Source organism: Drosophila mojavensis, unplaced genomic scaffold, assembly GCF_018153725.1.
Source record: "Drosophila mojavensis isolate 15081-1352.22 unplaced genomic scaffold, ASM1815372v1 contig_80, whole genome shotgun sequence".
NCBI classification, from domain to species: domain Eukaryota; kingdom Metazoa; phylum Arthropoda; class Insecta; order Diptera; family Drosophilidae; genus Drosophila; species Drosophila mojavensis.
Genome location: NW_025318906.1, coordinates 10,630,629 through 10,657,652, shown reverse-complemented (window position 1 = coordinate 10,657,652; position 27,024 = coordinate 10,630,629). Strand labels below are relative to the sequence as shown.

The window sequence follows — 27,024 nt, the reverse complement described above, 5'->3', positions numbered from 1 at the left end:
GTAAGCATTATAAAAACGTTTGCTTCTTATAAACTAAATGCATGTGAAGCTAAGTGCCCCTTTCCACTCAAATGACTGTAGGTACTGAAGGGCGTGGCCAATTAATGATATAAATGATATGACATAATACTAGGCAACCAACCATTTCAAGCTCCAGAACATGGCTCGAATGTTGGCGCCGAAGGAAATTTCGAATTGGCCCCCAGGCAGCGGCCAGTCTTTGTTAAGACTTTGAATGTGAGCGGACGGCACTGGCCTAAGCTAGAATCGAAAACAATTTGACTTGAAAGAACTCAAGCCGAACGTCTTCTGTTAGCTGCTCAAGGAACATATTTCATATAACAAGCACATACAAACGAGTCGAGGTTTGTGGCAAGGGGCAAAAATGCGGCTGGCCGCAGTTACAAATAAATTCTAAATGCTATTCTATAAAAAAGGTTTGTGTTTTTCAAGCTCTCTCGCTTGTTTACCAAAATGAGTGTGTGTATGAGTGTGTGTGTGTGTGTGTATACATATAAGTTAAGGTACATACTAGATAAATTATATGCAGCATAGTGATTTCTTGTTTAAATGTTAAATTTTTTAGTTTTTAGCTTAATTTGTTAGCCAAGAGTCGCATATTGAAATCGTTAATTGATTGTTTAACAGTTGTGTCCATACTTAATACCGTTGTTTTTCATGTTAAATATATTATCATTAATGTGGGCGGGGGGTCGAGTTGCACCTCAATTCAAATTTAGAACAACTTTTGAGTTAACGTTGATTGATAATGTTGACATCGAGGGTGCGAAAGATTTCTTTGATTAAGATTGTAAATTGTAATCTGATTTTTTTTAGTTTTTCTTTTCTTTTCGTTTCTGTTTTTTTTTTTTTTTTTTTTTTTGTTAAGAGTTGATTATTGTTGTTAATAGTGATTATTGTTGTTGTTGCTGCTTTTATTGTTGCTGATGTTGCTGCTGCCGTTTCCCTCATTTATGGCGAAACATATGGCGGTGGCTTGCGGTAGGAGGGCGTTGCCGGTGATTTCCCTCGCACCTCGCGTCCACCGAGCACCACAGCCGGCGGTGGCACATACTCATCCACATCGTTGTCGCCATTCATGTTGGAGGTATTGTACGAGGGCGGCAACAGCGGCGGCTTCTCGTCCTTAAGTATAACAGGGCTCTTATTGCCTATTTCGGGCTTCTCCTCGAGCTCGTCCTGAAAGATGACGGGTATGCCCTTGGTGCGGAACGACTTGCGTTCCTCCTCATCGCCTGCAATGATATAAATATTATATCAATCTAGACAAAGATATTATATTTGATTTCACAACTAACCTAATTCCATTTTGCCGCTCTTATGACGGCGTCTATGCAAACAGCAGGCTATGATGGAGGCCAGCAGAACCATGACCACAATAATAACGGCGGGCAATATAAATGTGGCTAGATATTCCTGTGGGAAGCTGGGCTTCAGACTCGGCTCCTTGTTGCGCGGTGGAATATACTCGTGCTGGGTAATGTCGCTATTCTCCGAATCTAAAAATAGACAGAAAATATTATTTAATAATATGGTCCATGGAATTCCTAGCATTCTCTTTCACTTACGATGGCATGCGGCAGAGGGCACAACCGTAAAGTTGGTTAGATTCAGCTCCGGCCCCAATGCCTTCTTGACACTGGCACTTGGCATCATGTCGCTGTTCAGATAGATGCTGCGCGTGGCAGCCATTTCGGCGTCGGGACAGCGATTGTGCGTCTTGTACAGTGAGGCATTGTAGAAGTTGACAATTGTGCCGTCGGAGTCGTGGTGCGTGGTAATCGAGCGCACAACAATCTGATTGGTGTTGGCATCGCCATGCAGCCTCGCAATGCGCTCCACAAATTTACGCTGCAGCTCCGCATTGAAGTTCTCGTGGCGTATGGCCAGGTATGCCTTATAGAGTATGGCGTACTCCCTTTTGGGCATGTTATTGACGACGACAACGAGCGCATCGTTGGCAGTGAGGCCGCCGCTGTCCTCGGCAACGAGCAGGTACTCCTCGGAGCCCAAGTCGCCGCCCTTGGGTATGCCATAGAACTCCTGATTCTTGGAGTCGAACTGCAGCCAGTAGCGTGTGCTCAGCTCTTTGTGGTCCTTCGTCTTCAGCGAGAGCGTTAGCTCGTTATCATTCGGATCGTAGAAGGTATCGCTGGGCACCTTATACACGAGCAGCTGGCCAACGGAGGCATTCACTCGATCCACCTGGTTGCGCGGCATCGGCGGCAAGTTCTTGGCCATATGAGTGGTGGGCTTTATCTTGGTTAACTCTGTCTTCTGGCAAGTGCCAATGAGCTGACCCGTTATGGACTTGATGCTCAGCAATGGCTGCAACAGATCATTCAAACGCTGCACGTCCAGGCGACGCACCAGCTCATTCAACTCCGCCTCGGGGCATTCACTGGTGGGCAGCGTCTCATTGAAGTACACAAACACTGCGCTCTGCGGCTCCTGCAGGGTCTGCCGTATCTCGCGCACCACCAGCGCCGAGCTGCCGCCATCCTCCAGCGTGTGGGCAACAGCCCTGATCAGCTTCAGCTGCCAGTCAATGTTGTTGCCATGCTTCTCATTGATGCGCACAGCGATGCTGATCTCGTGATTGATGGTGCGCACCGCCCGATGCTGTTGCACGCTAATCTCCACAGTTTCCGTAACGCTGGAATTGCCGGAATCGGTAGCCGAGAGACGATACTGCCAACGCGACACGGTGTCATCCAATGGGCTGTGAGTAGATGAATCAAGTTAATTTCTGAACTAACCCATTTAGGTATTTATATGCGCCACTTACATGCCGTAGAGTTCACGTTTATCCGCATTGAATTGCAGCCAGGATGTGGGCTTCAGCTCGTGGCCATCCTTATCGGTCAGCTCCAGGCGCAGATTGGTCTGATCCTCGGCATCGTAGAACGTTTCCTCGGGCACAATAAAACTGAATGCCTTGCCGGACGTCACGGCCAGCTTCTGCAGGCGCATTTTAATGATCGGCACACTGTTCTCCTGCCGTGGCTCCACATAATCCGTGGAGGCCTCCGTCGAGGTGCTCACCGCCTCCAGCTGCGGCTGTCGTGTCGTCGCTGCTGTTGCCAGCTGTAAAAGGAATTCAGTTTAGTCACGGTTTCATATAGTCAGTGTCACATGCTTGACTCACCTCATTGCTAGCCAGATTGGGCACGCTGCTATTGCTGGCGGCTTCGAGTGCGTCCACAGCATCCGCTGCCTGAGAATTACAAAGAACTCATGAAATGACTTACGAACTGGCTAATTAATGCGACGCATCTTCTCATTTCTCAGATGTTGCATGCTCGTTCATGATATGCTAAACAGCTTGGAGTTTGGATGTTCGTTAAAGATATAGCTAAGTTAGGTTATTAGGGTATAAGTACTCGGTAAATTCGTTTAGTATAGAACTCTAGAAAATTTAGAATGTAAATTGTCTACTGAAATTTCTTTTCAATATCAGTTTCAGACTCAGAAATATGAAAACTAATATTTCTATATTTTTTTTAAATTTTTCAAAAACTGTTTTCCATACCATGAACGAGTATTGCTTAGTCATTTAAAGCCGACTGCAAAACATTGCATTTTTGGTTTTTTCTTTAGTGTCATGCTTGAATATTGTTGAGAGCAGGCAAAGTTTATTAGTGTTGCAACTATGGAGGGTGCCAGAGACACAGATAGAGATACAGATACAGATACAAATAGAGACACAAATAGAGATACAGATACATAGATACATATACATAGCTAAAGATACATAAAGTGACATGCAATACCATGCGAGGAGAATAAACGCGCTGCTAATCAGCGCTGATTGGCATCCCATTTGAAAAGGATAAGTGCATTAGACGTAAACGTTGAAATCCCTTAATTGGCTTAACTAGTTGCCTTGGCTAGGGGGGAGGCTGGGCTACTGGGCTGCGTGGGCATGGTGGGGCATGTTGGGCTGGGGAGATTGGTGGGAGTTTTGTGCAGCATATTATAGATATAAATTCATAGATATATATATATGTATATATAGGAGAAATATATACTACTTTGATGCATAGCAGCACACAAAGTCTGTGCGCGTGGACTGAAGTAGTTCACCTTAGGGCTAATCGAAAGCGTGCTGTGCGTCGTGGTGGCCAATTCGAGCAACTCGATCTCGGCCAGCGTTGTACGCGGCGTTGTGGTGGCAGCCACATCCCCATCCGCATCCGCATCAGCCACATCCGTTGTAGTCAGCCAGGTGCTTGGCTCAAGCACATTTGCATTTGTCTGCAGTTTGCATTTGGTTTTTTCAATTTTCCATTTTTTTTTTTTTTTTTGTACATCAAAACAAAAATTCATGAGATAAACATGAGATAACAGAACAAAAATCAAAGGGGCAGCATATCAAATGGGGCCAGATCTGATATGTCATGAAATTTCAGAGAAAATATAGTCAGAGGACATATGAAGCGAAGCATTACTGAGAAATATTGCAAATTGATGCAATGAAATATTAGAACTGTTCTATCTTGATTTCTAGGAATACAAAATATCGAAAATATATTTTAAATATATTGAAAATATATTGAAAATTTGTTTACTTCATCATAAACATCTCTAAGATCTATTGAGGGCTTTTCCCATTTCTATTTGAGTGCAAATAGTTAGTAAAGTTAAGAGCCATAAACACGGTTAGACAATTAGATTGAGAGCCTTATGAAACCTTAACCAACACCCTTTATAATACATATATATTTATATACAAAAATAAAATCAAGTTAAAAATATATAACTAAAAATATAACTTAAACTAAATATACTTTATCACAAAAATAAACTAAAATATAAATATAATAAAATAATAATATCTAGTTATTCATAATTTATTTGATTGTGTCTAGACCCTAATAGCCCTTTGGCCCACTGGGCGCACATGTTTAGGGCCATAAAGCACAATTCGCTATAGCTAAAAGTTGAACAAAGTACTTAAGTTTATATTGACGCTATGGGTATTATTATTATTATTATTTGAGGTTAGATCGGCGGCGAAGTTGTACAACATCAGGATTATAACAATTATACAACACAAACAACACGTGTATATATGACACTTGTACACAGATACATATTATATGGATATACATATATATATATATAGTTTGTTTCGGCTCTGACTGAGGGACGACGGCGACGTAGACAGACAAAACAGGCGACAAATACAGATACAAAGATACATAAAAGGCTAAACAACAGTTACAATTGTCGCACAACGAGAGACATAGTGAGTGTGAGAGCGACACACAGAGAGAGAGAGAGAGAGACAGAGATACACACACACACGCACGCACTCACACTCACTTAGACACACACACACACACAGACAAAAGCGACATTACCTTTGGCGTTTGTGATTGTGTTGTAGTTGTTGTTGTTGCTGTTGTTGTTGTTGTTGTTGGCATAGTTGCAATTGTTGTTGATGATGACGATGATGAAGTTGTGGGGTACGATGATGAAGGTGTTGATGACGATGATGATGATAACGAAGTTTCGGTTGTTGTTATTGTTGTGAGAGTATTAGCCATATCAAAGTCTATGACACTTGCTGTGCTCGACGAAACTGAGGTGGAGGTTATGATGACAGGAGCAACAGGATTGCTGCCGGTGCTGCTGCTGGGGGCAGACGATTCGACAGTTTCAATTGTGGCTGCAATCGCTGGGGATGAGGATGTGTAAAGGTTGGACTGGGACATGGTGGAGCTGGCATCGTATGGTGAAAATGATTCAGACGGTTGGGGATGAGCGGACGACGACGCTGGCAGAGAGGTGCCTGGTGTAGCAGGTGTTAAGTTATTGTTGTTGATGTTCATGTTGTTGTTGTTGTTGTTGTTGTTGTTGTTGTTGTGGTTAGTGGTCGTTTGTGAGGTGCTCGTTGCAGTGTGCTCAGCTACATCAACAGCGTTGGCCGCAGTGTCAACCTGGTTGTTGTTGTTGTTGTTGTCGGCAGCATCTTCAGCTGCAACGTTTACCGTTGCCATGGAGCTGCTGCCAGCTGTAGCGGTTGTGGTTAATGGCAGCTCCTGCTCCTGCTCCAGCTGCTGCTCGACGATGCTCGGCTTGAGTTCCAGCTCATTGCCAAGCTCATTTTCAGGCTCCACAATCACCGGCGCGGCGGGTACGCCCAGCTGCTGCGTCTGGGAGCCCAGCTGTGGCAGCTCAACTTCCTCAACGTCATCGACCTCATCGTCGACACTGAGCACCGGATCCTTAATATTTTTCGTGTTCTCAATGGTCTTGCTAATGACCGACTCCAATTTGGAGACGCTCTCTTCGATTTCCTCGTCCAATTTGTTCGCGGGCAACGATGAAGCCGACGATGTAGAGACGGAGCCAGCGTTCTCCTCTTGCTCCGACTGCAGTTGCTCGTTCAGGGATTAGTTGTGTATGGATGGTTGTTGTTCGGGTTGTTATTGTTGTTGTAGTTGTTGTTGGAGTTGTTAGTTAGTTTATGAATAATTAACATTCATATATTGCAATGGTAGTAACAGTAAGTAAATGAGCACAGCGAGAGAGAGAGAGAGAGAGAAAGAAAGATAATGTAAATGTCAAAAAAAGAGAGAGAGAGAAGAAAAGACGAGAACACCATATGATGAATTACATATACACAATGTTAAAGAATCGTTTCATCAAATTCAATGATACTTAAGTATAAATATATATATATATACTGAATATATATATATATTAGATATATTTATATATATGTGAGTATTTTGTGAACTTGTGTGGTTGTTGTGTGTCGTGTCATTTGCAGTTATCAACAAAGTGCAGTAACAAACATAATTATGATCTTCCGTAACAGTTGATACTTAAACGTATTGGTCTGTATAGTCGTAGTATTTTTAATTTGATATACAGTAATTTAGTTACACATTATCCAACCAACAGTAAAAACCTCAGAATATCGGAAAACACCACAAAAAGATAATCAAAACCAAATAATAGCCTAAGAGAGAACACTTCTTAAATTCAATGACAACACTCACCACGCCATGGTGATGTCGATGTGCATGCGATGTGGGCAAAACCGTAACCAGTTCACTGAAAAATATATATATATAATTACATTTAGCAATTCGCTATTTACTTTTGATTGATAACACTTACGGCGTCTGCTCCTCGTCATCCTCTCCATAGTCATAGTCTTCTTCAAGGCCGCTACCCTCTGCATCACTGCGCTTACGCCGCGATCTGCAAATACAAACCACAAATGAATCAGTTAGTGAGTCAACAGAGTTTTGTAAATATAGATAATAATAGAAATATATATACAATTGTCATTTACCTTCGTTTAAAAAAAGAAGAAAAAAAACAAGCTAATCACAGCATTATGTATATATGTAGTTTACTTATATATAATTATAAATGATTCCTTGGATTTAGCTTTTGCTTCATGATAAACTTTATCGCAGCATTCACATTCTATCTCTCTCTCTCGCAATTATCTAGCATTTCTAGCATTTGTTTAGTTTAATTGAACATTGATAGCATTTCACTTATACTAATATTCACTATATATATACCATAAACAATGTTCAGGGCTAACTGGACTATACATATATCATTTTGCTTTGATGCAGCTCAATAAAATGGCAAAATGGCTGGCAAAAGCCAATTCCAAGGCATATATCAAGTTACTTATTTCATATATACAGTTATTTATATGTCTCATGCAAGCTGATTCGCCTTGCTTTTGGATATTGCTTGAATAACTTCATCACAGCATCTACATTATGTCTCTCAGTCACATATTAGTTTACATTTGCGCAACATCGACTTAGATACATTCACTACATTTGTCCAGCCTCTCTCTCGCTTTTTAGCTACCTGGACTTCAATTCCTTGCGCCAAATAAACCACAATCCAAAGTTCTCCTCCGTCAGTGCGCCTATGGTGCCATCCTTGATCTGATGTCCAATCTGCTTGGCTATGGGCTCACCCATGCTAAAGTAACTCGAACCACAGCCGATCTGCGCAAAGAGATTTCACAGCAAAGATTAGAGGCAAACACAGCGCAAAGCGAGATACAACGACATACCATAAAGCTGGCACGTCCCAGCCGGCGATTCGCAGTGTCCACATGCTTCTGACCCTTGCCGCCCTTGCGCATGGCCAGCTTATGCATGTTGCCCAGCTCCCGCTTCGTCACCGAATCCAGCGTAATGAATTCCTGCAAATGCAAAGCAGGCCAAATTTGCAGTTTAAAGCTACCATATGATGCAGTTAACTCACCTTGGGTATGGCAAAGAACTTGGCCAGCTTGGCCTGGACATGCATGCGCTTGGCGACGCTCAGCTCGCTCCACTCCTGCTTGCGCAGCAGCAGCGAGAGCACAATCTCGGACTGTGCCTGCTGGCAGCGCATTAGGTCCGTCACATAGGGCTCCTGCTTGTAGGCGGGCGCCTCTTTCGGCTCTATGACCGGCACCTACAAAAGAGACCGCAAAAGAGTTCAAGAGTTTAACCACTGGCTGCCGGTGGAGTGAGAGAAGCAGCCAGTCATTGTCGGCATTTTCAAGTGAAATGTGTCAGGCATCATCAATCAAAATTAACAGACAAATGACAGGCCGCAGTTACAGTTGCTGTTGCTTGTTGCTGTTGCTTGTTGCTGCTGCAGTTGTTGCTGTTGCTGTTGCATTGGCTTCTGCAGCAGCAACAATGCAACGCATTCTTTGTTTGCTCTCCCCGCCGCCCGCCTCACCTGTGAGTCATTCACATTGAAATCCCGTTCGGCATTCGCAGCCGCCGCCAGTAGCAAAGCAAGCAATAAAATTGGCAACGTTGCGGCTCGATTGCACTCCAGCGATAACACCAACGGCCTCATGCCTAACAGCTAAGTCTATATAGACGACCGACTTCTATATAGAATATGATTTCAGTTTCGTTTTCGTTTCGCTTTGCTTAACAATGCCAAAAGACAGCTCGATGCAGATACAGAGATACAGAGATTAGATGCCAGAGGGGAAAGTGAAGCGATTCGACTCGTTTCTGCCGTCGTTGTTGTTGTTGTTGTTGTGGTTGTTATCTTTGTCGTTGTTATCGTTGTTGTTGTTGTTGTTGTTGTCGTTTACGTCATCTGCAAAAGAGAAGCATACCATAAATTTTTATGAGAATTATGAATACATATTTGACATATATAAAAGCATAAAAGGTCTCGCCTCGTTATGTTCATGTTAATTAAGTGCTTAATTATCATTACGATATATAGATAGATATTTATGAATAGTCATAATCAATTGGGTCACCGACCCCATACTCTATACACACACACACCCAATTTGTAACCCATTCATGAGCTTAACAAAAATTATAAATGCTTAGGCAACTGGTCTACGTATACGTAATTAACATAAACAACTGTTTTTCACATCTGTTAGCATTGTTGTTGTTGTTGTTATTGTTGCCTTACCCACTCAAACATATTCGAGTGGAAATTAGCGCCAGATCAATATGCACTTTGGTTAAATAACATGAAAATGGAAAGTTGTAAACAAATGCCAGTTTTTTAAATGGCCCAAATGGGCGTAACACATTTTCAGGTTAGTTTTCCGTCTTGTGTTCTAGCTTTCTAATTCCCTATGATTAAACCATTTCCTGCTCTCAAGATTTATAAATTTAAAATAGAGCATAATATACAGACTCTTAAATGAAAGAGTTAATACATACATATATAGACTCTCTAATGGAAAAACTTTGCTATATGATAATATAGATATGATATGATAATATATAATCTCTGATCAATTTGTATTTATTCTGTAAATTTATTGAACTTTTTCAATAGCTATTTATTTTTTAATAAATGTCTATTTTATGTTCTTTAAAGTAATCCACGTCCTATATTATTCCCTCGTAGCAATATTTGTTTTCCAATCGTCAATCACTTTAAAATATCATTAAAATCAAATCGTATTCAACGTCTGCTCGATGAGGCCTTTACATCATAATTCCTGCTTTAAAGTCCATTAATAAATCTCTGGTATTTCGGATGCAAGAAGAATATGCCATCTCTGGCATATTGTAAAGTTAATTGAGTATTTTAGATAGCCAAGCATGTGGGCATAGCTAAACGGTTGTTACTTAAGTATCAATATAACGCCATAAAGATATCGAATATCAAATAAACAGAAGCCTACGCAATTCCGCATTAGCCATGCAGAAGTTAAATTAAAACAAAGCTAAATGCAGCTCTTAAGCATTAGCCATGCAGAAGTTAAATTAAAGCAAAGCTAAATGTAGCTCTTAAGCTTAGCAACTGTTTCGAGTAAAAGTTGCACTTTACAAATATGTGAAACATGCCAAAGCTGCAAGAATGTCTCATGCTTTCAAGAGAAAGTGCATGAGTATATATCACTATAAGTATATATAATATAAGTAGACATCTGTGCGCTGTTTATCAACAGCCTACGCATACTTTTCGTATTCGATAAGATTATAAAGCAAAGAAATTCCATTGATAAGTACGAATACGAATACGAATATATACACATATATACATATATATTTTTAAATGCAATCAAAGTCGTTTGGTTTAATCTGACTAATGACGTCTACATTCCAAGCTGAGGCTAGGCTTATCAATAGCCGCGTCTATTTATAGTGCAGATCCCATTCCCAGGCTGTTTTTCGAACAATCATTCAACATTCAACACTCGCTCCTCCTGCGAATCGAAAATGAGGCCAACATATGTTGCACCCGAGTTCGCCGGCTCAAGACTTTTGCAGTGAAATTCGTAATGGGGCGCGAGAGTGTGTGGAAAAATGACTTAGGATCTGTGGAATACCAATAAAAACGGAATTGGAAACGTCTTAATTGAGGCATTAAACATGTCAACGCGCACAGCGAGCAAAGACCAGTTCGAGCCGAGCGGGGCTAATTAATGATAAATGCAACAAGTTGGGAAAATGGTGAAAATTACGCACAGCTGGATGCATTAGTTAGGCCAGCACCAAACATAAATAGAAGTTACGAGAGATATTCGGAGGATTTTTATGTGGCCTATAAGAAAGTTTGCGGTTCGAGTGCGAGAAAGATGAATCAATTAAATTAAAATTGAGTTTTTTATATTAAATCAATTAAGTAAATATACTTTATACTATATAAAACATTTTATATGTATATAAGGTCTTGATTAAACCATGAAAATCTATTGAATAATACAATATATATGACACTATAGATTACAGATTTGTAAGTCTACAGGAAAATCTACAAAAAATATTCTACATACATATATTACATATCACTTATGAAACTTTTTCTGTAGTATATAAAATAATAAAATAAAGGGCTCTACATAAAATTAGCAGACACTGTTTAAGACAACTTCAAGCTCAATTGAATACCAATTGAATTGGTTTCATTTTACAGGGTAACCTCTAGTCGAGCATGCTTGAGTGAAGCACTTTAACTTGTCGCACTCGCAGCCAATTTGTTTGTTTTCAAAGTGGGCAACAATATTAATTGAACAGCTCGTTTCGTCTCCTGCCTGGCATAGCAATCAGCAGGGACCAGAGGGAATATATGTACATAGAGAGATGGCTAGATGGCGACACAGAGATAGAGCGAGAGAACTGTTAACTGAAGACTGGGCACTCGATACTCTGTTCAGGCAATATGCCACAAATAGATGAACTTAAAATGCAGCCAAGCATGCCGGGGCCATCAGTCAAGTTGGCAGCAGTTTTGGCATGAATGAGAATGAGTTATAAACACAGAGAAAGAGAGGGAGAGAGGGGGAGAGAGAGATAGAGTTATTGTGGGTGTGCGTACTCGTTGTTGTTGGGTTTGTTCTTTTTGTTGTGTATGCAAATGAATTAGCATTGCGCCAAATGTAAAACAGCCAGAGGGAGAGAGAGAGAGAGAGTGATAGAGAGGGAGATAATGAGAGAAAAACAATACAGAACTAACAGAGAAACAAGTTTACTGCATAATGAGTGTGTGTGTGTGTGTGTGTGTGCTCTGTGTTCTGTATCCATGTCTCTCTTTCTATGTGAGTGTGTGTGTGTGTGTGGGAGCTTCGGCTGCAACTGCAGCTAGGCAAAGGCAAAGTTCAATGGAGTCGAGAGTTCAGTTCATAAATTGAACAAACAAAAGCAAACTAATAAAGGTATAAAGCCATAGACGTAGAACAAAAGGCGCCAATCTATAAAAACTGAACATCATTATGAAGATGCTGATGGGGTTGTGATGATGCTTCAACTGCTGCTGCTGCTGCGTCTACTGCTGCCGCCTCTACTGCTGCTGCTGCTGCTGCTGTTGCAGCTAATGATGATGATGATGATGGTGATGTTGATGAGGATGCTGTGGCACCCACACACCCAGCGCTCTCTATTCAAGTGCCGCAAACAAAGACATATCGCTATCTATAATGTGATTAGCCATGCATTTAGTGCTGAGTGGCACTCGTTGGATGTTGCATGCGGCATGCTGCATGCCTGCATGCCTGCTTCGTTGTGCAGCTGTCTGTCTGGCTGTCCAACTCACTCACTGTCCAACCTGCCTGCGGGCATTTCATTATCTCGCCCCGTACGCTCCACATGCGGCCAATGGGCCAAAGTGCAGCCAATTAGCTTTACATTTAAGCGACTTCAAGTGGGCGGCAAAGGTGCTGCTGCCTTCTAAACTAACCATAAATGTGTGCGTGTGTGTGTGTGTGTGTGAATGTGTGCTGCAGTTGTTGCTGTTGCTGTTGTGGCTGCTGCTACGTGACACAAAAGTGTTGATTCTCTGGCCCAACTTTCAACAAAGAGCTTCTTTCTTTAAGCAGCCCACAGAGTCGCATAAACAAATTTATTTTCATTATGACCGCACGCACACACAGCACACACATGCACACACACACACACAAAGTTCATGGCTCTACAGCTGTAACTGCGCCTTCTTATTGGCCGCATTTTGTTGCTGACTTCTTAAAATTCTTTTTGACGCGGCTTACGCAGCAAATTTGACTTATGTTTCTAATACCCTATAAATGCTACGCTGTTATGAGGTAGCATGCTACATATTAATTTATATAAATATGTATTTACTATCGTTGTAAGATCTAGAAACATATGAAATATATTAACAGTTATCAAATAATTTAATACAAACATATTTTAATTTCAATTAAAATTAAATTAATTTTAATTTAAGAAAACATATAATATATATTTTATATTCATTTTTAAATATAATAAAATATATATTTAATTCAAAACAAATATTAAATTATTAAATTTTCTTAAGATAAATTTTTTTTTATATTATCAACTTATTCTAGGGTATTTTCAGCGTGGCGCCCACTTAAATAAATTCCATTTTTTATTGCTTATAACTTATTTCATATATGTGTGTGTATTTCGTTTCCAAGAAATAATAAAAAACAATTTCTTTAAGTCATGCAGTGCAGCTTTCACCCTTCGCTGCCCACTCCCCTGCCGGACTCTCTGTCTCTCTCTTTCATTCTCTATACTCTCTCTCTTTCTATTTCTCTCTATCTGTCTTGCTTATTCTGTGTCTTTGTAGCAGCTTTAATTAATTCGATGCTCCGCAATGGGCGCGTCTCCAATGAACTTTTAATGGATTGTTTGTTGCTCGTATTTTGTTTACGCTGCTGCCTGATTGAAAAGAAATTGTTATATATACAAATACATATATACATAAACACACACACACACACGCATGCATGTATTTACACACATGTGTTTCACGTAATTCATTTTCTATGACAACGCATATTTGACCCACAATCTTCTTGTTGAAAACATAAGCTCTCCCACTGTCCCTCTGTCTCTCTCTCTCTCATTCCCTTACTTTCCCAGCTCTCTGTAATATTCGTATTATATCGCCAATGAACTGGAACCTAACCCCGAAAAAAGCCCCAGCAAATGCATTACTACGAAAAAAAAAACGAACACACAAATACATCTCGAAAAAGCAGGCCACAATTGACCAAAAATAGAATCAAATTCATTTTCGGTTGTTGAATTTTCTCGTTGTTCGTTTTTTTTTTTTTTTGTTTTTTCAATCAAACTTGATGGCAGATCGGACAGGCGTGTCATGTTTGTTGTACTCATAACAATATAAAAGAGCGAGAAACATGAAAATCTGTTAAGTTATGCATTTTTTGCTGAAATTTAAGGAGCAGCCGCTGCAGCTGACACCTACAAAAATATTTTTTTAAGACTTTTACAAGCTCAAAAAAAAAAAGACATTTGAAAAGATATAGTTTATTTTTATTTGGCATGCCCTTTAATGGGCTTGTTTATAGGCCCTGGGTGTGAGAAAATGTATTAAAAAAATATGTATATAAAGATTTATGAATATATGGCTACAGTATTATTTCAATTTAAAAATCTGTAGTCTTCAAAAGAGAACTGGATTTATTCTTTATTCAATCTGATTTTATATTAACAGTCATGCGGAAATCTTATGGAACACCTCGCTGTGCCACTTATAGACGACAAAACAGAACTCAATAATACCCTTTTAACCTAAATTGTACAGAAACATAAAGAGATATAATTGTATAATTGAGTATATACTCGTATATAGCATTTGGCACGCACTGAAATGGCCGGCACATGTTAGATATTAAATATGATTTGGGGCATTTATCTACTTACTCTGATATGCATATTCATACACAGAGACAGGCACTGAGTGAGAGAGAGACAGACTGAGATATGATAGCACTTTTAGAGATATGCACAAGAAAGCCGTAAGATAACAAAACTGAGGTAGCTGTCGCATATGCGAGTTGCTTAATTTCCGGCGATTGCTCAATCCGGGCAAACGAGCATAAGAAAATGTTAAGCAATGCGTCGCAATGATATGTGAAGCCGAGCCGAGCCGGGCCGGGTCGGCATGCGAGTTGGCCAAAGAAGAAATGTGCGGCAAATTGATGCAACGGCACGTAGTATGCCCGGGGGCACGCACACGCGACAGAGTCGCGACAGACGGCGCACTCAACCCAGGCAGACAGACACATTAACCCACAGAGCGCTGAGGCAACACCCAAAAATCGAATTCAGCCGTCGAGCCAAAGATGCAGCGCTCTTAACGTGCACCCATATCAAAATAATTTGATGATCGAGTTTAATTGACTGTAATTGGACTATGACGATGACGTTGACTCCGATGTTGTTGACAACAACAACAACAACAACAGCAACGACAACAGCAACAACAAAGAAAGTTGTTAATTTGGCATGACTTGCAATCAAATGACACGCCCACTGGCTGCCTATCCAATTTGGGCTCAATTTGATTTCAAATTAAGACAAAATTCAGATGCAACAATAACAACAACGTTGACAAAAACAACAACCAAGATTGCAACAAATTGCTGTGACTGATCGAGCCAGTAGAACTCAACGAATAGATCATTTCCTACACTCAATAATTAGCTTAAGGAAATGAATAGAAACTGTCTTTGTCTAGAAGTCTTGCATTGGCTTTTTAAATTCGCCTTCCCTAATTTCTCGTATTTCTTCTACCTATTATTTAGTATTTTTCGCTTTAAACAAATTTCTAAGCTTATGCTTCGCTTGGCAGTTTTACTTCATCTCATCTTCTCATCTTTATTTCTGTCAATCCCTATATCTATTCTAATATTTTTCTTTATATCTGGTTTTTCCTTTTTTTCTAATTCGTCTCTCCCTCCATCTCACTCTCTTCATCTGTCCCTTTCTATATCTCGCACTCTTTCTCAACCCTTTTTCCCACATTCACTATATTTCTGTCTGCTATCTTGCCCCTCTCTCTCTCTTTCTTTCTCTTTATCTCACCATAAGATATCACCTTTCCATGTGATTTTCATAACATATTTATATAACATAGTGGAATACATAACAACCAAACTATCACAAACTGTGTCACTAGGTGCTTGGAATTCATTACAAACTCCATAAACTACCTTGTATATATATTGTACATATATTTCACATAAACTAAAGTCGCCTATGACATAACATTCTAGCTATCCCTTGTGTACACTCTCTAGTCTGTGAGGCGCAACATAAAATAGATTATCGAAATTTAAATCTAATTGAAATGACAATATTTTTGGGCACACACTGCCTATCGATCGCTGGGGGTCTTCGTGGGGGCTTTGATTAATGTGCTAAGTTGATTAGTAATCACGTGGCAGAGTGTCGCCGGCAACGCGATATGCAACCTGAGAGCCGTCACCGGAGCCAGTGGAGTCACTGGAACCACTGGGGCCATTGCTCCATTCCCTTGCGATGCGATGCGAGGCGAGACGAGACGAAGCGATGTGAAGCGAATCTTTCGCCAAGTCACAACAAAAATATTTTTTTGCGTGGGGCCAACAACTGAGCAGATTGCAGTTGTGTATGTGTGTGTGTGCAGGGTCGCCATTTTGGCCAAGGCGTGTGTGTGTGTGTGTGCGCTGTCTGCTGCGGGTGCAGCGTGTGCCGGCAAGCAAGTTGCAACGTTGGCAGTCGCCACAATCGCAAAACTCTCGGCGATCCGCTGCGCGAGCCATTCGCTTGCATGCATAATGGATGACAACTGAAGTTGTTGTTGGAGTTGCTGTTGCTGTTGCCGTTGCTGTTGTCGCTTTTTTTATTTTCAAAATTGTATGTACTTTTCCAAAAACAAAAAACAGCAGAAAAAACCAAACAAATGCTAAAAACAAACACAACGCACAGCAACAAAAACAACAGCCGTTCGGAGGCGTTGATGAAGTCGACAGCAGTTGTCGTTGTTGCTGTCGCTGTTGTTGCTGTTGCTGTTGCTGTTGTTGCTGCTGCTCCAGCAATGCGTTGCCGGTTCGAACAACAGCTGCTGCCATAATACGAATAGAATCGTATGTATTTTTATACTTCAACAGCCCATGGAGCAGAAAACAAGTAAAACAACAAAATTTGTTGAAAGTAAAAGCTAAACCGAAACTTTTAATACCCTACCCTACGCTAAGCTTCTTGGAAAGAAGAGTCAAGAATTTTACTCTCATACAAGATTTACATAAAAGTGAATCTTTTAAGTTTATAGAGTGTAAGCAAAGTGACATCAGAGCAATTTTTGGGCTTTACTTGAAAACAATTATCTGTTGTGATTCATCTCCAAAGTTAACTTAATGTTCTCATTTCTAATTCACTTTGTGCGTCATCCTCAAAATTTTTAGTTTTGCTTAAATGAAAATCAAATTGAAATGGCACATGATTGAATAAACCTTTCAAGGTTATATTTTATCTCATTTCAATTTACATTTTATGTGAAAAAGCTTTCAAACACACATTTTTTCAATTTTTTTATACATATAATGAAAATATGCAACAACAAAAAAATAATAATAATAATAATGAATTTTATAATATAAAGAAATATCAATCAAAGATTTGTATTAGCCCATCTGCAGTTAGAGTATGTGAAGGAAAGGTCTGCACTGGCTTGTTTATTTGAAATATGTATGGTCAAAATGCCAGAGAGAGAAACACAGAGGAATGGAGGGAGGAATATAGAAAGAGGGAGAGGAAGGTGGACAGGGAAGATAGTCGAGAGAAATACATCGAATATTCGAACGCTGCGGGGCATATGGCATGCGTGCATATGTGTGATAAAAGAAGAAGAAGAAGAAGAAGAGGACAAAGCAAGCGAATGAAAGTGTAGGGTATATCGATGGTCAAACAATGGCAAACTATAATTGTAATTATATAAAACGCAGCTGGTGACGGAATCGAAAATGGAATTGAAATGCGTGCAGATGACAAGCCTGCAGGCAGACTAAAAGAACAAGAGAGACAGAGACAAAGTCGGAGAGTGAGAGAGACGGTGCTGAAGAGCCAGGCGAGCAGCAAGCATGTCAAGTGACGCCCTCACCATTAGCGAGCGGTAAATTGCCGCAGTCTGATTAAAAACGCATCAAATACGACTAAACGACGATGAGACTGTGAGAGGGGGAGAGCGGAAGAGCCGGCGGGTTGGCAAGAAATGAGAGTAGGAAAACACAACCTATGCTAAATGCTCGTAAAAGTAATTTTTGTTGCCCCACACACACACACACACACACACTCTCACTCTTATACACCCTGTGCAAGGGAAGGAAAGACAAATAATGGACCAGACATTGCGGGACAGGGTGCGCAAGAGGAAAAGGGACAACCCCCTTTTTTTGGCCACGCACACAGCATCCGCCAAAAAAAAACAGCAAGAATTGCTAATGCTTTGTGCGTGTATTGGTGTAAACACACACGCACAAACGCACACGGTGAAAAATCAGTGCGGGTGCGTCGCTGTCGCTGCCGCAGTCGCAGCTGGCGTCGGCGTCTTTTTGGCTGAGTGCCGTCATCAAAACACACACACACACACTTTCACGCAAACATTAAGTGTGTGTTTGTGTGCGTGAGTGAGTGACGAGAAAGGGGGCGGGGCTAGGGCTGTTGGCTTCCAAAAAGGACTGCTGTGACAGCTCCCAAAGCATTGCTGATTGCAAAAATCTGTTAAATGAAAACAGGTCGAGCTTTTCTTTTTTTATACACCAATTGCTGATGGACAAGAACTAAGCACACGCAGACATACATGCTTTGCATCAGCAGCAGCAGACAGTAAGAACAACAACAAGCAGAAGAAGAAGAAGAAGTCAGCTTGTTGTGGCCCCTTTCATCTCGCATCTCGCTCATCGCTCGTCGCTTCCGTGTTTCGAAATTCAATTTATGTATACTTTATGAGGTTGCCCCGCATTTTGGGGCGCGTTGCCAGACGCGTACCATGCCGCATTTTGAACGTTGACAGCGCCGCTGGCGTTGGCATCGCCGGCTGCCGCTGCGGCCGTTGGGGCTGATGCTGCTGCTTATGGCAGCTCCATGGAGTCAGTGAGGCATGGAAAATTGCAAGTTCAGGAAAATCGATTTTCGTTTTGTAGATTTGGCTAGGCAAATGCTGTGTCTGTCTTTATCTTCCTTATATATCTTACTTATTAGGCTAATTAGCGTGCAGAAACAAACACATACACTCACACAGTTGCAGTTAAAGTAAAAATAAACTTACCTCTGCTGGCACGCTGCACACAGTATTCTATTTAAGTTTTGCGATCATTCATGTATAAAATGCACTTAAATTTTGTGTTCTAATGATGCTGATGTTGTAGCTGCTGAAGAATCTGCTGCCAAAATTGCGTTTCCAACATGCACGTACGCACACACACACGCGAAAATTTACTTACAAACGGCAGCTGCACTTGCATACGCGCACTCACACACATACATATGTACACACGCACCTATATAAATATGATGAATGGTATGTAGGGTTTTTCACTGACAACTTTGAACTGTGACTCTACAATTAAAAGCCACCATATATTTACTAAGGCGGCGCGTTAATTGATTAAAATGCGTTCAAGTCTTAACATGGTTTGCGAGCGAGCTTTTCACTTTTTCTAGTATAACAACATACAAAACACACGGCTCCAAAGCGTTTTATTGTTGGAGCAAACGACGGCACTTGAATGACGATGTGACCGCAGGCAACTAATACGAAAATGCACACAGCGATAACTTTATCGATAGAGTCGATTGTATATGGCATGTGTACGCTTTCCAATACTATTTGTATCAATTATCGAATACGGTCACACCACAGTCGCATAACTTACCTAACATGTTGCAAGGTTTACTGCAGAGGTAAATATATAAATAATACCCATTAATATGTGAAACATTAATTGTCAATGCACTTGCAGAACTTGTGTGTCGGCACTGAACACAGCCCAAACATTGTTTGTGCGCCAGAAACATGCCTTTGACCGCGCCGTGCTGAAGCCGAAAGTGCGCTGCCATTTCCCAAAGCCGCGCGAAGTAAAGCGCATCAACGTCCACGGATGGGACGCGCGAATGTCAACACCAGAAGGCAGACGAGTATTAATGCGGCGCATACTGAAGGGCAGACACGACCTCTCCCATTAGACTAGGCAATCAAATCAATACAATACATTTAACAGTTCACAGTTAATACATTTTCAATTGCTTTTACAATTTGTTCAAATTCTCTTTGTAAATATTAATTTTTGGTATTTGTTTTCGGGTTTTTCGGCTGGCGCATGAAACCAGGACGGAAGTAGATTTGTTGTATACTCTTAGAAGACTTGTTGTCATCTATAATGAACACGAAAGGCACATTGTTGGCAACGCCGGCACCCTGATCCTTGAAAAATCCTTGCGGCAGGCACATGTCGGTGCCTAATACCAAACAGTTGACCTGCGAGAGACGTTCCAAAGGCATGGCTGGGACTAGATACAGCTTCTTCTCCTCATAATCAATGGCACGCACAACACCTGCAAGAAGAGCAAGACATTTAATAGATATTGATAAGTTATAGCGAGGACTTACCTATTCCTAGACACTCTTTTGGATCGTCATCCAGCCGACCCTTGCACAGATAAACCAGATTGGCCTCCATGCCAGCTATAAGCTCCTCACGTACGTAATCCTTGGACACGAGATGCACAAGCTTCACTGCATCCAGATCCACGCTAACTGGCTGACAATCGGTCAGGTACTTTGCATTGCCGTTCAACGCACTGCTGAGACGCGCCAACAAATTGGCGTAACGCACATCCTTGGGGCTCATCCTCCAGTGATGCTCCGGCTCCAGCTGCGGCAAAACGCTTTCTAACTGATGCAATTTGTAGCTGAAGGCTTTTGCATTGACCTTAAACTCATCAGCTGTATAAATAATGGGGCGCACCTTGGCGAGGGATTTGGGATTTAGCGTTATCTCAAAATTGTTTATGGCCTTAGGACTGGATATTTGTATCAAATCTGTTGGCTGAACACAGTCGATCAATAGAGCCATTAGCTCCCGACCGAAGCCTTTGTTGTAGCCCATCGTATTGATGAGCCACGGCATTTCATCATAGCTCGGGTTAACCTTGCATTGAAACAGCAACTCTCGCACCGCTCGGATGTACTGCTCCGCGCACATCACCACATTCACATGACCCACTGCATAGGCTCGTTCCGGCTGTTTATTGAAAAAGAAACCAGCTCCCAGCAGCGGGCCATCGATGACAAAGCATGAAATCGTCTGTGGCAAAAAAAATTCGGGCTGTCCAATGTCCAGGTCAATGAATAGAATGCGTTCGAAGCGGCTCAAATGCCTGTTCAGCAAAAAGCGAAGTAACGTGGATTTGCCCACACCTTTGCCCCCAGCCACCATCCAGCGACTGCGTGGCTGCAGCTTCAGCTTCATCCACTTGTGGGTTATACGCAGCGTTTGCTTTGCATCGGCGCTCTGGATTAAGCAGTTTAAGATATACTCACTCGAAGCATACGGACGATTGGAGGTATTCACCATGGGGAAAACCTTCTCCACCATGTGTTTGCCAATGATGTGGAGCATATTTTGTGCCCCGCTGTTCCGCTGCATCAGCACAATTGCATCGCGATACTCATCATAGCTTCCCTTAATATGATCCAGTTGAGCGCGTGTGAAACTGTCTTCCAGGTCTTTCCAGCTCGAATTTGATTCCAGTTTTGATTTGATTGGTTTCATGTTCGACATGGGTGAAATGGCCACCCAGTTAAAGCCTTTGGGTGAATAGATGGTCAACGGAACATCGCGGCGCGGCTTATAGCCATTGATTGTAATGCGTCCAGATAGCAAGGTCAGTGTTACGGTGCCATAAAGCTCGATGTCCTGTTTCACCACAGCCAGCACATTGTTGGTCTTGAAACTATTCTCAAAAACACACCAATCGGGTGTAAATTCAGGTATATTGTGCCATGGAGATGTTATACGACCTTCATATGTTGGCAGAAGCTGCATTTCTATGTCTTCTTCATCATTATTTACTGAATTTTCACTCATCTCAACCGGCTCCTTTTCACCTTCAGCTTCGTCATCAGATTCGCTTAAAGCTTCATCTTTCACAGTCTCCGCAGAAAAGTTTTGAGTTTCGGGCTCTGCTTTATCCATCATTCCGTCGAACACCGAAACTTTAGTAAGGTCTACATCAACCACCGGCGCTTCAGTTATACACAGTGGCTCATCGACCTTCTTCACATGGATATCAAAATCTATTTTAATTGGTTTAAGCAGCTTTGCTTTAATTATTCCTGGCTGCAAAAAGAAGTTCTTGTCACTATCCCATGAATAATCAGAATCGGAATTTAGTTCAGACGTTGCTTCCTCCTCGTCCATCAATTCAGCGTCAGACTCCGATTTGGATTCTGATTTCTGTTCGTCCATCGATTCAGCATCAGACTCGGACTCCTCCTCGTCCATCGATTTAGCGCCAGACTCCAATTTGGATTCTAATGTCTCGTTGTACAACGATTCCCCATCAGACTCGGATTCATCACATTTAGACCCTGATTCGTCCTCTTCCATCGATTCAGCGTCAGACTCCGATCCAGATTCTTCCTTGCCCAGCGATTCAGATTCTTCCTTGTCCATCGATTCAGTATCAATCAACTCTGATTCCTCCTCCGATTCAGATTGTGATTCCTCCTCGTCCAACAATTCAGCATCAGACTCCGATTCAGACTCTGCTTTTTCCCCGTCCAAGGATTCAGCGCTCTGGCGCTTCATTTTTATTGAATTTGTATTCTTTTTAGCAGTCACATTTTTATTACCAATTTTCTTTGATTTTTTTATGGCATAAGATGGTTTTTGTTTCCTATTAGTTGCAGTCTTCAATTGACCCTTTTGAGTTGATCCTATTTCCAGTTTAGCCCGTTTATTAATTGCTTTTACTGGAACATTCTGAGTTTTACGTTTGATTGCATTTGCAATAGCAGCCATTTCCATCTTATTGTCCAAATTTGCAATAGAGTTTAATTTTGCATTTAAGTTTTTCTCAGACATTTTTGGATTAGATATTGTATTTGGCGCCTTTTGAGTGGCCGTTGTTTTTTCCTCGATTCTCGGTGGATTACAAATAGCAACTTTTGGTTTGTAATTAATTGTTTTCCAGATATTTGTTGAAACTAGCGGAGCTTGTGATTTAGCTATGCGATTTTCAGTAAGCTTAAAACTGGACTGAATTTCTATCCGTACTCTCTCATGACGTTTGATTGTCATTTTGTTCATTTGACAGAAAACAACCAGCTAACTATTTATGCCGGGCCATGTGTCTTCAAAATTAAGAAGCAGGAACGGATTAGCGATGGTATTGCGATAAAAGTAACAGTAACGGCATGTAACGAATTAATGTGTCACTAAGTCAATAATCTTGTCAAAGCAACTCTGAGTTATTCATCTGATTGATAAGATATATATAATATAAATGTTTATTAAGCTATTAATGTAACTTTCTATATCATATTTGGGGGAAAACATGGCAAAACAGAACGGGATGTGGTTATTTTGCATACCCAGATCAGGTAATCGTTTAAATGATATTTTCCAACACTATAGTTCATGTGCAACTCTGGGGCGCACGAAGGCGTTGGTTGTTCATCTACCAAGAAAATTCATCGTCATTTTGCATGAGAAAAAAAACGTCGAATTTTTAATTGTAATAACTTTTATACGAAACGAGCAACGGTAGACGCATAAGAATCAACATATTTGTGCCATTTTGTAAGCATTACAAATAAAGTGTCCCATTCGAACCGAGTGTTGCAAAAAAGAAAAATATATATTGTAAGTGAGGAAAGTTGAAAGAGCAGTGAAAAAATTCCACACACGCACTCATACATATATGTAGAGCTCTACGCGCACAGACAAACACACATACAGCCATGCAATCGAACTCACAGACAACATATGTATGTGTATGTATGTACATAAATGCGAGTGGATGATGATGTTTTTGGAATAAACGTACGAAGAGTTGGTGGCGGGTGAGGGTGAGCGGACCTATGACGCGACCAGTGGACTATCTCGAGACACATTCGTGTAGAACTGAAGAAAAGTAAATAAATATATATGTCTAAATGGGAGCAGTGGTGATTCGGCCAATACGAATACCAATACACGTAAAGACACTGGCTTTCATTTATATAAATAAATCTATGCGTATGTGTATGTATGCATAAATAGCTGCACAATTGGAAGCGATTAAACAATGGCCCAAACATTGCATTCTGACTTTCCACCACACAAACCTAACTGGCGTAAAAGAATCCCCCACCACCAACAACGGGCGATTGTCAAAAAGAAAAAAAAGAGCCTCATGCGGCTGTTCGCTGATGCTTCTTCTTTTCCATAGATCGTCAGCAGCAGCAACAACAAATGGGAGAGCCATTCAAAATGTATGACTCAAATGTGTGTGCGTGTGTTTGTGAGAGATTGTGGCATTGCTGCGCGCGAGAGTGTTAATATAAATGTATGTGTATGTGTGTGTGTGTATGGCTTTTTCACTTTGATATTTTTCAACGAGCTCGCGCAATTTTCGCAAATATATTTAACACAACGCATCGTCCGTCGTCGCCGCTGTCGGTGTCGTTGCATCCACTCTGCCACTTCCAGAACCTCCAATGACGACGATTCGCAAGAAATTGGTAATTGTCGGCGATGGTGCCTGCGGTAAAACTTGCCTTCTGATCGTCTTTAGCAAAGACCAATTTCCCGAGGTCTATGTGCCGACTGTCTTTGAGAATTATGTCGCCGATATTGAAGTCGACGGCAAGCAGGTAAGCCCAAGTTTATCACCTTTTCATTCACACACCAATCCGAGCCTCCCCACCCCGAAACGCGCCGCCCCGCCCAACACACACAGCATTCAAAATCATCTGATCATCGGTCTTTGTGTACATTTTTATTTTATTTGTTTTTCATACATGCTCACATTTGTACATATACGCTCATCTAGCATCCCGTTACGTTCCCCCCATCCTGCTCGATTCCAGTGCACTCTGCGCTCATGTTGTAAAAAAAAGTTGTGAGTCAATATCAATTGTCGGTAGGCATACTTGACTCCCGCTCTCCAGCTCTCCTGCTCGCACTCTCCTTGCACACATAACGACACACACACACACGTACCCACATCGACGACGTAAACGCACGCACTCACACTTACACGCGTACTAATACTAAAACATGTACTTGTATAGCAAGCTCCCTTCCTTCCGTTTCTTGCTTGTGCTCTTGCTCTTTTTTTTTGTATTTATTTTATTCGTCTTATACACAAGCCCGTTGCGCACATACAGTTTTGCGCGTTGCCCCTCGCGCTCTCACGTTCGCCCCCCTCGCACTCAGACATTGCATACCTGCGCTCACGTTTGGAGCCAGTAGCACGCGCTCTCGCTCTCAATTGTAATAAAAATATATATAAAAAAAAAAGAAAAAGAAAAGATATACTGCCGTATGCCATTTTGATTTGCATTAAGTCATGTTTTGTGTATTTGTTTTTGGTTATTTGTTAAACAATTTCATTTCTAATAATTTTATACGACTTTTTTCTTCTTGTCTTATATTTTTTGTTGTTTTGGTATAAACAATTTACGCAGCACAATATGGCGGCGTTTGTATTTGGTTAATACTTACATATGATGTATAAACATATGTATAGACCTACAAACATACATACAGCCGTCTGTGTCTGTCGTTCACGTCACTCTACGTATTGTGTCTGATTAATACGTTTGGCATTTCCGCCAGTTCCTTGCTATCTTTCAACTTGAAGTTGACTCTCGTCTTCGTCTTTCGTCTTTGTGATGGAAACGGGCTTTTGTGCTACATAATTGCCAACTTAACGGGCGTTATCACTCCACATTTATACATACATACATTTCTACATAAATATATACTTACATCAATATATGACGTGATTCTTCTCTATTTGCCATATAGGTGGAGTTGGCCTTATGGGATACAGCTGGTCAGGAAGATTATGACAGACTGCGACCGCTGAGTTATCCAGACACTGATGTTATACTTATGTGTTTCTCAGTGGATTCACCCGATTCGCTAGAAAATATTCCCGAAAAATGGACGCCAGAGGTAAATAGAAATTCAATATGTATTTATAAATGTTATTAATAATCATTTGTTTATTTCAGGTCAAACATTTTTGTCCCAATGTTCCAATCATTTTGGTAGGCAATAAGAAAGATTTGCGAAATGATCCCAACACAATTCGGGTAAGATATTTAGATTAGTTAAATCAAGTCTTGGATATGAAAGTCTAATAACTGTTTTCGAAACTTTCGCAGGATTTGGCAAAGATGAAGCAAGAGCCGGTTAAGCCGCAGGAGGGACGCGCCATGGCTGAGAAAATTAATGCCTTTGCCTATTTGGAATGTTCGGCCAAGTCCAAGGAGGGTGTGCGAGAGGTATTCGAGACAGCAACCAGGGCTGCACTGCAAGTTAAAAAACGGAAGAAGCCCAAATGCCTTTTGCTCTAAAAGAGCAAATAACAAAATTCTATACAAACACAAGGAAACACACACATACACACACACACAAACACAAGCACACACCTTTTTACAAGAATAACAACTACTGGAATCAGATAGCATGGGGAATCCGGCAACAGCAACGCAACGCATATAGAGAAACAACAACAACAACCAGCAGATATTGCTTTTGCAACAAACAAAAAACACGCAACAACATCAACAGCAAGATGAAGATGAAGATGAAAGGGGCAAAATGTCAAATGCGGATTTGATTTTATATACAGTCTAGAGTAGTTATTAACCGAAGTAAACAACAATAATAAATATCGCATTATTATTATAATTATTATTTGTAACTCTTGACGGCGTCGAAAATCAGTCAACACTCAACCAATCAACTATCAATACATACTTACTCGTATATATGTATCTATATACACACACCTATGTATATGCATACTATACTATATGTCCTATATATATATATATATATATCATCGTATCCGTTTGATTTTGAGATTAAAAGCCAAACAACAAAATATCTACAAGCATTACTAAAGGTGTGTGTGTGTGCGTGTGTGTATGTGTGATGCTGCATGCGCTTATATGTGCTCGCGTGTGTGTGTGTGTTGATTAGTGATGATGCAGTTATTCATATTTTTTTCAAAGTCTTAAGGCATC

The 27,024-nt window shown here is 40.9% G+C and overlaps 4 protein-coding genes and 1 long non-coding RNA gene across 8 annotated transcripts; 3 read left to right on the top strand and 2 right to left on the bottom strand.

Moving 5' to 3' along the window:
- Window positions 1-917: 917 nt before the first annotated feature.
- Window positions 918-19,522, bottom strand: LOC6579411 (serine-rich adhesin for platelets). Of its 3 annotated transcripts, XM_032730306.2 has the most exons (14): window positions 19,045-19,522; window positions 8,749-9,123; window positions 8,281-8,475; window positions 8,087-8,218; window positions 7,876-8,018; window positions 7,156-7,239; window positions 7,035-7,089; window positions 5,388-6,401; window positions 4,108-4,278; window positions 3,170-3,238; window positions 2,810-3,108; window positions 1,590-2,743; window positions 1,320-1,520; window positions 918-1,256 (listed from the first exon to the last, which is right to left on the bottom strand). In XM_032730306.2, exons 2-14 carry the CDS (start codon window positions 8,869-8,871, stop codon window positions 973-975), a joined length of 3,924 nt encoding a protein of 1,307 aa, XP_032586197.1. In that variant the 5' UTR covers window positions 8,872-9,123; window positions 19,045-19,522; the 3' UTR covers window positions 918-972. The 3 variants fall into 3 exon arrangements, with proteins under 3 accessions (XP_032586197.1, XP_032586198.1, XP_002005307.2); XM_032730307.2 differs by lacking the exon at window positions 4,108-4,278; XM_002005271.4 differs by lacking the exons at window positions 4,108-4,278; window positions 5,388-6,401 and having other exon boundaries at window positions 19,045-19,520.
- On the top strand, window positions 16,904-19,069 carry LOC122757738. Its single transcript, XR_006357868.1, has 2 exons — window positions 16,904-17,663; window positions 17,723-19,069. It is a non-coding gene; the product is annotated as an uncharacterized LOC122757738 (long non-coding RNA).
- Window positions 19,523-19,571: 49 nt separating the features above from the next.
- On the top strand, window positions 19,572-20,030 carry LOC6579410 (39S ribosomal protein L34, mitochondrial). The gene is made up of 2 exons (XM_002005270.4): window positions 19,572-19,679; window positions 19,739-20,030. Exons 1-2 carry the CDS (start codon window positions 19,657-19,659, stop codon window positions 19,959-19,961), a joined length of 246 nt encoding a protein of 81 aa, XP_002005306.1. The 5' UTR covers window positions 19,572-19,656; the 3' UTR covers window positions 19,962-20,030.
- On the bottom strand, window positions 19,989-23,166 carry LOC6579409 (polynucleotide 5'-hydroxyl-kinase NOL9). Its single transcript, XM_002005269.4, has 2 exons — window positions 20,386-23,166; window positions 19,989-20,330 (listed from the first exon to the last, which is right to left on the bottom strand). The coding sequence occupies exons 1-2, from the start codon at window positions 23,087-23,089 to the stop codon at window positions 20,056-20,058; spliced, it is 2,979 nt and encodes a 992-aa protein (XP_002005305.2). The 5' UTR covers window positions 23,090-23,166; the 3' UTR covers window positions 19,989-20,055.
- A 259-nt stretch (window positions 23,167-23,425) lies between these two features.
- LOC6579408 (ras-like GTP-binding protein Rho1) lies at window positions 23,426-26,686 on the top strand. 2 transcript variants are annotated; one of them, XM_002005268.4, is made up of 5 exons: window positions 23,426-23,644; window positions 24,473-24,636; window positions 25,796-25,945; window positions 26,005-26,085; window positions 26,158-26,686. In XM_002005268.4, exons 2-5 carry the CDS (start codon window positions 24,481-24,483, stop codon window positions 26,347-26,349), a joined length of 579 nt encoding a protein of 192 aa, XP_002005304.1. In that variant the 5' UTR covers window positions 23,426-23,644; window positions 24,473-24,480; the 3' UTR covers window positions 26,350-26,686. The 2 variants fall into 2 exon arrangements, with proteins under 2 accessions (XP_002005304.1, XP_015019146.1); XM_015163660.3 differs by having other exon boundaries at window positions 23,427-23,581.
- The last annotated feature ends 338 nt before the right edge of the window (window positions 26,687-27,024 follow it).